The 11,818-nt window shown below is 37.5% G+C and overlaps 1 protein-coding gene across 7 annotated transcripts in view; it reads left to right on the top strand.

The window, feature by feature from the left end:
- atp2b2 (ATPase plasma membrane Ca2+ transporting 2) overlaps positions 1-11,818 on the top strand; it is an 80,561-nt gene that overhangs the window by 21,692 nt on the left and 47,051 nt on the right. For 4 of the 7 annotated variants that reach the window (XM_035661873.1, XM_035661881.1, XM_035661878.1 and 1 more), the window contains exons 2-6: positions 1,429-1,632; positions 4,780-5,037; positions 5,747-5,872; positions 7,170-7,295; positions 9,883-9,975. In XM_035661873.1, coding sequence (XP_035517766.1) covers positions 1,429-1,632; positions 4,780-5,037; positions 5,747-5,872; positions 7,170-7,295; positions 9,883-9,975 — 807 coding nt within the window. Of the gene's footprint in view, positions 1-1,428; positions 1,633-4,779; positions 5,038-5,746; positions 5,873-7,169; positions 7,296-7,719; positions 7,753-9,882; positions 9,976-11,818 lie in introns of all 7 variants that reach the window. The other 3 variants (XM_035661877.1, XM_035661879.1, XM_035661875.1) reach the window with 2 other exon arrangements.

Raw genomic sequence — 11,818 nt, 5'->3', positions numbered from 1 at the left:
GAGAGAGAGAGGGAGAGAGACGGTGAATACAAACAGTGGCACTGTTTGTATTCACACTGAAAAGCAGCAAGATAGAAACCAATCATGTACCTTGATAGAAATCTTTAATGAATCATTTCTAACTGAAGATACAGAGCATACATTTGCATTATTGTGATTACACTTAATGCTGCCTCCATAGCTGAATGTGATGTAGATATAGTTTACAGTTCACAGCGGTTTCTGACACACTAGTGATGCAGATTCTTATTGTAGCTGTAATAAATATGATTTAATATATGAACATTTATTAATATAAATTACAGTAGTAAAGTTATACTCAATTTAACGCCCCATTATTTAATATATAATATATACATATATTCTGATGTAATATATCAAATCAACAATACATCACAATACAATTGTATCAGATGAGATTTTAATGTGATCCCCTAAAACAAAAGAGACATCGAAAATTATATAGACCCAACCCTTTATGTACAGAACATACATAAAAAAACGAAACAAAATGTTCTGTGATGTCCATATTACAATCTTACATAATGTGATTGATAAGCAATAAGACATTTGCTTTTTACAGTTTCTTAAATGTGAAAATTTGCTGCTTTTGTTGTTTTATATCATTATAAATTAAATATATTTGAGGTTTTAGACTGTTTGAGTTAATATATAAACACAACTTTATATGTAGAACAAAAGTTGGGGTTTACCATTTAAGATTAGAAAGCAGATAAAAGATACAGCATCAACTCTAAATTACGTCCATATTCAACATAGAGTGGAATATAATGCACCACTTATATAAAACATCTTCAAAAGAAAAAATGAAAAAAGACAGTTGCACCCGAAAAGCATCTCATTTGTGGTAATGTCTGGTGTAATTGACCCTTTAGCAACATTATGTATAGGAATAATTTTCTGGACATTATTCTAAAAGTAAATTGTGCCTTGGGCCAGTATGAAGTTCTTCACATAAAAGAGCCGAAGATATATGAGGAGGTGGATGAAGTCAAAGCACAAGGCCCTCATCTCTTAAGCAGAATTATATAAGGAACACAGAGCCGTGGCCCACCATGACTCAAACTGGTAATTAGAGATGGTTTGTGTGAAGAATGAGGAAAAGACAAGTAAGGCATAAAGTTATAAAGCTGACTGCAGATGATTGATTTTAACAATAAAAATGTTGTTCAAATTGTAAAAAGAAAAAGTTCCCAGCTGTGTATTTTTAAAAATGCAGATTATCCTGGTTAAAATGTAGAAATAAAGCAGATTGTTGTTCACTGTCATGTTAACTATTAATATATATGATATAAAAATGTAAAACTGTAAATACATCCTCTATACTTTGACCATTGTACAGTGATCTATTCCCTAACTCTTCCCTGTAACCCTCTCATCTTCTCTTTATGCGTCTTGTTCTCTCAGGTCTCGCAGGTGCCCAACCGGACCTGGACAAGAGAAAAGAAATATTTGGTAAAAACCTGATACCTCCAAAGAAGCCAAAAACCTTCCTGCAGCTGGTATGGGAGGCCCTGCAGGACGTCACCCTCATCATCCTGGAGCTCGCTGCCCTGATCTCCCTGGGCCTCTCCTTCTACCACCCTCCCGGAGATAGCAGCGGACGAGAGTGTGAGTGAAGCAGCTCTTGTCACATCACTTCCTTTAAAATGCTCTGTCATTCGAGGTCTTTAGACACACACACACACACACACACACTACAGCAGTTATCTCTGGTACTGTATCTCCACTATTGCTGAGGACAGCAAAGGGCTATAATTGCATTGGCCCACTGACATCACTTCCTCTGACATTACTGGCAGACGCTGACACACTTACACCTACATGTATGCACACACACTTTTTAATTGGTGAGGCAGGTCACACTTGCTTTGTGACCTGCCGCAAGTGATCAGGTGACTCATAGAGCATAGGGGTAATTTTTGTGTGTGTGTGTGCGTGCGTGCACATTATGAACGTGTTAAATGTGCGTATAAAAGGTACCGCTAAGGTTAATGAAGTGTTGAGTAGAGAAATAACCTTGAGCTCGCAGTGCCCATACATCAGCCCTCTGAGCCGTGAAACAGGAAATGAAGACAAGAGACCATAACGAGGTGCTGAGTCAGCAACATCAGTCATTGCTCCCAGCATTATCACAGTAATGGAATTCAGTTACCCTGCCAAAGGGACCAGTTATCATTATAGAGGGTTTAAAAAGAGAGAAAAAGTTGTTACCATTGTTTTACTTGCATCGGTAGTCAAATCATTTCTAAGTTAATACATTTTTAGTTGGTTGGTTAAGATTAAGACGTGATTAATGAGTAAGTACAGTAAGTAAATGATGTACTCAAATGTAATGATGTAGCCAAATAGTTAGGTAATGAAATTATTGGTTAATCGGCCTGTGCTTGATGGGATGCTTCTTTTGATCTGCATCGCCTTATGGATGAGTTCACTGCGTCACCGAGTCCAAATAAAGCGTAGAAAGGCTAAAGGAATCATAACTGCATCATCAGCATATACATAATCAATCCTCCCTTTAACTTGTGAAAAAGGTAAAAATTCCTCATATTTGGAGGATATGAATACACATGTGAATAGCAGAGTGACAGATATGAATGCATACCACTCTGAATACCTGAAAAACACCAAATGGTTACTATATACTGTGCAGGAGTTACAGAGGAGAGACGAACATAAGGCCATATGTAACATTGTTTTTAGAGTAAGAACAACTAAAATGTAATTTTTTAAGACCCATAACTGAATAAAAGAGTAAAGGAATGATAATGATATATTGAACAATAGTCTTTTTTCACACAAATAATTAATATAATCCAACATTTCTATGTTAACTATGCCTGAAATTAAGCTATTGCAACAATTGTATAATGTCATATTTTACAGCTGATTTTATGGTCTTGGTATAATACATTTAACTGCATAGTGACTATAAATATAACACAACACCAATACAACAAAATAATTAAAACTTAATGTAGAAGAAAAATATAAATTAAAACCCCATACAATCAGAGCCTTTAAAACATATACTTGAATATCTATTAAAGCAAATATCACATCATCTACACACATGCATGCATACACAGGCACACAGATCTTTAACTGCTGATTTACTGTTTTATTAATAGGTTAAATAGCTCAGCAGTCCAGAAATAGAAAGTGGTGGGATTACTTAATTCTCATTTACATATGAAACAGCCTGGCTGCAGTTGAATGAGGAGGCTCTTAATTGTGTCTTTATCAAACACACAACATGCAATAAAACAAAACCCCTGAAAAATACAAATACTATATGTAGACATAGAAACTACATGGTTTGGCAAAATGTCTAAACCAATTTGCTAAACTGCCTTTGAAGCTTAGAGACATTTATTTATTATTTATATACACTGCCACCCAATCATACAATTTTCTCAGTCAGCTGCATTAATTATAATATTTTGTGCGTTGCCTGGCTTGGCTATCCAGCTGCACAATGTTGGCTCTTCAGCACCATGGTCAGCTACAGAATCACTGCATGATTGTGTGTTTCTTTCTGTGAGAGAGAACACACTTTGTAAGAGGACAGCTTCTACACTAACTGTTTTACTGTCAGTGTGCTGCATTGACCAAACAGGAGAGGCTGAACTCCTATTACATTTTTTACTTATTTTCTATGAAATCTTCAAATCAAATGCCAGTCTGAATGTACTGTTACATAATGATTAGTTGAGCTGTTACCTGTCAAATTCAGGACCTAATTTTCCATGACAAAACATTATTAACTGAAGAAAATGTCCTATGAAATAAAATCACTTTTCTTTATAGGACATTGTAAAAAAACAAGTAACATATAAAATACATAAAAAAGAACAATATTTAGTATATTATATGAAATAAATGATTATATTTTATAAAAACCCACATGAATGCCCGAGTACATACAGTATGTGTGCGTTGGGTACTGGTAGTCTTACAGATCAAGGATTGTATGTTTTGTTACTGTATGCAGTGTATCCACTAAATGAACATTGATCACATTGATTGAAACCCAAATCAGACCCTGCATATGTGATGTCTATAACATGGGGTCTGCACTAGTTCCCTTGTGAGCTGCAAGTGTTTTATAGTCCAAAGCAAATCACTCCATTGGGGGCTTTTGAAGTCAGCTAGCCAGAAGTGTAGGGCACAATGGCTCCCAGAGTATTACATGAAGCAGTGCGAGGTGGACTGGGAATAGGCCTTGTTTCATTCCCTAAAATATATCCAGTCTGTGAGTGCACAGTCCATAGACTGCAGGCTATTAATTGGAAGTGGAGTAAATGAATGAAGAGGCGAGGAGAAGTGAATTCTCTGAAGGTCATTTCAGCCAGATTTCATTTTATTTCAGAGTTGTCTTTAATATTGTACACATTGTGCATAGGCAGAGAAATTGCACATATGCATGTATTTACTGTATACTTTATATGCACACACACACACACACACACACACACACACACACACACTTATTGCAAACACAGTCACTACCTTTGTCCACAGTTTTTCTGTCCCCAGTGTGAGTGTGAGCTTTAATTACATCCATTTGTGTATCTTTCATTGTCAAGTGTTTATACTTTATACGATATAAGCATATATACCTGGGCATGAAGTTTGTGATTTGATATACAATGTGTAAGCATGTGTTGACAGAATGTGCATGTATGAAAAAACACTGATGTATGACATCTATACCATTTTCCTCATCTCCTTCCTGTCACTATTACAAATCTGTAGCCTGTGGCGCAGCGGCAGGTGGGGTGGAGGATGAGGGCGAGGCAGATGCCGGCTGGATCGAGGGTGCAGCTATCCTCTTGTCTGTGGTGTGTGTGGTGCTGGTGACAGCCTTCAACGACTGGTCGAAGGAGAAGCAGTTCCGTGGGCTGCAGAGCCGCATCGAGCAGGAGCAGAAATTCCAGGTTGTCCGTGGTAGCCAGGTCATACAGCTGCCTGTGGCTGACATAGTGGTGGGGGATATCGCACAGGTCAAATACGGTAAGAGTTAGGAGATTGTCCAAATGTGTGTGTTTATGTGTTAGCGATTACTCAGTTTAAGTCATCTCTCCTTCTATGCTGTATACACATGGCGAAGGAGTGGATCTAGTTAGATATACAGATATAGGTATACAGTATACATTTTTGTTGATGGCTAATATTTAACATATTGAAATCTATTTTGCATCAATTATTCTTTTATTTCAACCATGACCTTGATTGAAACATCAGAGAGTTAATTGTTCCTTCTTCTGTGACATGATAACTGACAAAAATTGACCAAACTTTACAGCACTTTTTGATAAGTTTGATGTGGTCGGACATGCCCACCGACTGCTTTAATTGGCTTGTCCATTGTCCTGTGTAAAGTAATTTTCATGGTTCAGTAGACCTCCATCTCATTTCCAGAGGGGGATAAATTTTTTGTAGTCCACCTGAAGCAATTAAATATAATCAAGCTCTAGTATGTTAAAGCCGTGGAATGAATTAGTTGCCGACAATCCCATGCACAGAGAGACACGCCCCACAGCCACTCCCAATGCCATTGTGCCGAGAATATTCTGTGGTCACAATCTAGCCCGCACACATGAACTCACTCTCTAATGAATCTTTGAAGTTATCTGAACTGATTTGGTGTCAATATCAGTCAATTCCAGAAATTGTAATGAATCCACTGCAGATAGGAACTGTGCCATTTATATTGTTGCAGGTGATCTGCTTCCTGCTGATGGAGTGTTGATCCAGGGCAATGATGTTAAGATTGATGAGTCATCACTGACCGGAGAGTCCGACCACGTCAGGAAATCTGCAGAGAAGGACCCCATGCTGTTGTCTGGTATGTTGCCAGATAGATGGGTGTATACTGCATGTGACATACATGCTTTCTTGCATGTAAGAAGACTCGACCGAGGACTCTATACTTCACCTCTTACATGTCAGTGCCTACCTCATCTGTCAGAATGGCTTACTGCTGAGTTTAAAGTCAGCAACTTCAAAAATCTCTTAAAATACAAAATAATACGGTGTGTATAATGATTTGCATTTATGTACATCTTAAGCAAGTCATAAATTTGTCATCTTGCACCAGGGCTCAACATGAGAAAATAAAGTAGGTTGGTTTATTACACCTACAAGCCTAATGTTTCAACCTTTTATTATCCATCCACTAACTTCAAATAAATTACAGCATTAGAAATACTAATGTTTACATAATAATTATGACTTTTTATAATTATTTCCGAAGCAAACTATATATTGTTGACGGCAAATGTAAAAGTCTCACATAAATAAGCTTAGGTTTGGTCTGCCTGCCAAATTGATTGTGAAAAAAGAGAGACAGAAGACGAAAGGTTGTTACTTATAATCTGTCAATCAATACAGAGGACACCGTCAACAGCCTGGAAGACACTTGTTTATTAATCTTTAGCGTTACCCTCTTTATTGGTTTAGTATTTGCGCCAGTAGAGACACTGAAGGTAAAAGATTTGCAGCTGTAGGATTCTTAGAAATGAAGAATATCACTGATAACAGAAACATGGGTTAATCTGATTACACATCTCAGTATTTTCTCCTGTAGATAATTAGCTTTGTGCCTTTTTGCTGCCTTCTTTAATTAGCTCATATTCACCCACATCGACTTACTCTCCCAAAGGTTAATGATGTTCCGCGTGTCTACTGTACTGTACATATACACATACACATGCACAAAAGTGTAGTTCAGTCTGCACGGATTTTCACAGTGACACATTTTTACTGTGTTCAGTTCTTTACTCCAGCACAGTGGATTTAAAATAAAACAGTGCATGAGAACAAAGTGCTGACTTTTGGCATTAACCGTCACCTAGTCACGCGAGTCACGCGAGTCACTCAGAGGTATCTCTGTAAAGGGGCAAGCTGTTTTAGTATAAACTGTGCAATGAAACTGTAGGCCAGTAAAATTATTCAAGGAAAAATTGCCCAAATAGGGAAATCCCCATGAGGTGTAATTTGACTATTACATGTGGGGATGATTTGAGTTTTGATTTCTTTTTGGAAAACAAATAGGTCAATTAATTAATCACAATATTTAATCAGTTCTATCAAAGTATCTTGAGATGGGTTAGACTAGTAACACTGTGCTACCCTTTCTCCAGGGACCCATGTGATGGAGGGGTCGGGGCGCATGGTAGTTACTGCTGTCGGTGTCAACTCTCAGACTGGAATCATCTTCACCCTGCTGGGAGCCGGCACAGAGGAAGAAGAGAAGAAAGAAAAGAAAGGTAAGATTATTATAATCTTTTGTTTTTTATGAACATGCTCCATACGATTTTTCTGCAGTTGCTTCAGGAGTACTGAGGAAATTTGTTTTTTTGTCAGTATTGCTCAGCAACGTACCCTTGAAAAATCTATTGTCGTTTCATTACCTTATGTCCTGAAGGTCTAGCTGTGTACGCTCAGTACATAATATCAGTGTCTTTGTTATCAGGAGGGTTTTAAACAATAAACTCACAAATGTGCACCTGTTTAACTACATGTGAGCTGTATGAACCTTTTGTAGGTAGTTGTAGTACAGTGCACTTTGCTGAATGAGTTTGAATACTGTATGAGATGAGGTGGTACACTTGTGAGCTGCAGTATCCAGGTTCTGTGGGTTCAGGTGCATTATTATCCTTACTCTCTTATCCTTACAAATTCACTTCGAAGGAGGGACAGTGGAAGACGGACACCAGAATACAGGTAGAGTATCACCTTTCTCTGACCCCTGAGAATGGTACTTGATCCTTTTGACCTTTAACCCCTAATGATCCCCAATAAACCACTCTTAGTTTTTTCTGAAGCCAAGCACCCAAGCACCCATGTCCCAGTTTAATTTCCTACTTAAAAAGAGAAGCCTCATCATCACAACACTGCATCTTTTTAAGTGCTGACAGATGACACATTTCACAATGCATAATCGTCTCCCCTTATAACAGGCACTGCACTCAATATTGGTCATTAGTACTCAGCATTCAGCATCGGTCCTGTTTCATAGACGTATTGAATGCCTTGAATCAACAAAGCCTGTCAGACTCATCTCATTTCTGTGTTACAGAACAATGACATGAGAGCGACAGCCTCACAGGTGTACTGCACATGTACCAGCAGTAGAGAGTAGACAGTATAAGATGTTACGTTTCATTTCTTATATATGTATATATTTTAACATCAGTAGTGATTTGTTGCTACTGTTACCAGTGTCTCATTGGACAGCTCTGTAGTTTCAATGAACAGGTACCCAAACAGTTTGTATGGTTAGAATACTATACGTTTTTAAATGTTTGCCTTCCGTGCTGTCTCAGAATTGTTACATTACACAAAGGAGCAGTAAAACATGTCTGATCTGAAGACTAACAAATACCATTATGTGTTCTTGTTCCTTTTAGTTATTGTACTATGAAGTTGTAGTATTTTAACTGTATACTTTTGAACTGGCTGTAGCACAGTGGCAATAAGCATGATTTCCCCAGGTTGAATTAATCTGATCAAACCAGGAAAAATAATCCCAGTTGTCCCAAACTGTTCAGTATAACCCATAATCTGGGCCCAGGGAAACAGTCAGTGAACTATCCAAATTCAGTTTCAAGCCCTTTATGTGTATACATCCTTAATCATCATTTATCTTTGATTGTAAGTCGCAGATTTGATCAAAATTGGTTTTCAAATATTTCACTAGTAGAAATTTCCGTAAACATCTTACATACCATACATAATGCAATCAATACTTCATGTATGGCTGGCCTAATTAGTACAACTTAAAAGACTTAATTTTAAGTTGTATTAAGACTACATTAATCTAACTTAGGTTTAGGTTGCTTTGAAAAACTATTCATGACTACAAAAATGTAAAATCACTGCTGTGCTGTGTCATTAAAGAAAGCAATTGCTTATTAATGAGATAATAAATGACATATAGATTTGTGATAAAACTTCCTAACTACTATATGTTTTTGTTAGCAATGAACTCTAGACACAGAACCCCCACTGAATTTCCTTTTTCCAGTATTCATAGTTTATGTGACTTCTGTCAAGAGACCTAAACAACAATGTCCTTGCAAGATCCGTTCCCGGTTTTAACTATAACGACAAGAGTCATCACCTAACTGGTTGGCACATGTGTGTTTCCCTGGCTAATATGTTTTTTATTTACTTTGCAGGAGAGTTTAATTTCAGATTTGCTATGCAGCAGCTTTTATCTTATTTGTTTCAGAATTTTCTCCTCAAGTTATGCTTTTGTAACGCTAAAAGATATTACATGAATAACATGGTTGAAATGATTTCACATTGCAACAAATTAATAAAAACAAAAATGACAATAAATACACGATATGACATACAACACAACAATGATCAGAATGTGATATAATCACTATTGTTTACAATACGTGCAAGATTATATACAGTACAGTACATTAAGTATATTGTAACAAATATGTGTAAAATCAGCTTATCGTAGGGTTATCAATTTTGTAGCTCTGGTTTCACATTTTGTTATTTTTCCATATATGTTATGTTCAGATTTCATGTTTCATGTCTGTTCAATGTTATACTTGTTTATTTTATTGACGTAATATTTAGTAAATCGCTTTAGTAACATACATACAGTTAAACAATAAATACACTACAAATGTTTGATCTGATCACAACATTAGACTTTAGTATTCACATATACTTCAGTCTACATATGCTGAATCTCTTGAATGTGCTATAACCATGTTATTTCTGTTCATTGTCTTGTGTGTGCACATGCGTGTGTGTGTGTTTGTGTGTGGGTGCGTGCGTGCGTGTGTTTTTGTTCATTCATGTTCGGCCTTCATTGTTACTGGCTAGACTGCTCCCATCCCCCTATTCACCCCATCGCAACTATAGCCACGGATGGGGCTGCAGGCATTAATGCCCCTGGCAGTGCCAGCCTAATTAATGGTAGGTTGACAAAACCTCTGACCTCTTTCTGTTGTGACTTTGACTCCTTCTACCTTCTTCATTCTCCAATTGCCTCCTATCATGGGTGTTCACCTTCTGCTCTGCTCTACCTTTTCATTCAGTTGTGTCAGACCCTTTTGTATCCATGCTGTCAATGCATGTCTTCTGTAGTCATAGAAATTAATCTTGTGTTTCTTTTTCTTCTTCTTATGCTATCTTTTGTCTTGTAACGATTTAACGTACATACTACATAGCTAAAAATGTGCCATTACTTTTTTTTTAAATCTATCTTTAAATGAAAACTAAAACAATCTGATCTCTGTGATGCTAAGAAGTTGTGAAAGTCTTTTGAGCCTTTTTATATTGTTTAACTGGTGTGTCTTTAAAGGAATAGTTTGACATTTTGGGAAATATACTCATTCCCTATTATTTTTACTCTTTGGTTTTTTGTACAGATCAAACTGGAGGAAACAGTTTCCGGTCTTTATGCTAAACTAAGCTAACTGACTGTTGGTGGTAGCTTCATATTTACAGTACAGACATGAGAATCATATCTAACTCTCTGCAAGAAAGTAAATAGAAATAGGTCCCAAAATATAGAAATACTCCTTTAAATGGTGCTGTTAGGCTATTGTAGCTATTGTGTAGTAAAATAATTGTTATATTAAATCATTGTTCTGACAGTAGATAAGACACTAGCTGAAGAATGGTGGCAAAATCGTACTGTAGGGCCATCTCCTTTAGTTGGGTGTCCTCTGAGATCACTTAGTGCAAATCCTCCATTTCTGTGTTAGCTGGACAAGATTAACTTCATTCATTGTCCAATGGGTTCTTTCTTATCTTCGTCTCCTTGGAGAGCAGCCACAAAATGTTTGTACTCAAGACAGGAGGGGCGTGATTTGCACTGTAATGATGACCTTGCGCTGTCCTGGGCTGGAACAGAGCAATTTGTCATCTTCGGCTTTATTGTGACTCCAGGGAACTGGCTAATGTGGAAGTGGAGGTGAAACGAGCCATTTATTCTTCACAAACTACATGCCGAAGATTCTGTGAGAATCTGGTCTTTCAGGTCTACCTGAGTAATTTTCTCGGTGACATTTGAATACAAAGCACTGAAAGACAGATTTTGTGCATTTTTTAGCCTGCCCACCACTGAGACAAACAGTGCATATCTCTGTAATTATAGCCTGGGTAGATAATGGGATCAACACAGCAGTATGATAAATGATTTCTTAATTATAATGTCTTGTTTTATAAACATTGTGTTTGGTTTAAAGCAAAGGACTCTTGTAACTTTTTGTGTTGTGTTTCATCAGCTTGCAGTGATACTGTATATGTACGTGATACTTCTTCAGCAGCCCATTAGACTAAACAGCAAGTTTATTGTGTACATTTAAAACAATGTTGTTTGATTTAAAACACAAGTTTAAAGAAGTCACACATTGTTGTATAGCAGCAATCAACAGCATAGATAAATTCACTGTCCCGCGGAGACTTAGATTTCGCATTTCTCTCCGTTGATCTTGATGTAAGTTCACACATCGCTGGGAGTTGCTTTTTTCTTCACAACAAGGCTCTCTTCTGTCTCTCTCCGCCGCTCGTCGTTCCTCGCTCCTCTTCTCTGCTGTCGTGATCGACTTCAGCCACATTCCAGTCTGCTCCTCCTGACGTGTGTCGATTGTTCGCTCGCTGCCGCTTCTGCAATCTTCGCTGCATCTTATCGCACGCAGTCGCTTTCGTCATGCGTGTAACTCCGTCACGTGTCGCGTAATCTCTGTGGCGTACCTGCCCCGCTCTCTGTCATGTTCAGTGTAACTGCTGTATTCTACTGTATGCTTGATAT

Source organism: Morone saxatilis, unplaced genomic scaffold, assembly GCF_004916995.1.
Source record: "Morone saxatilis isolate NCDOM2014 unplaced genomic scaffold, NCSU_SB_2.0 Contig18, whole genome shotgun sequence".
Lineage (NCBI taxonomy): Eukaryota > Metazoa > Chordata > Actinopteri > Moronidae > Morone > Morone saxatilis.
This window is presented reverse-complemented; position numbering and strand designations above follow the sequence as displayed.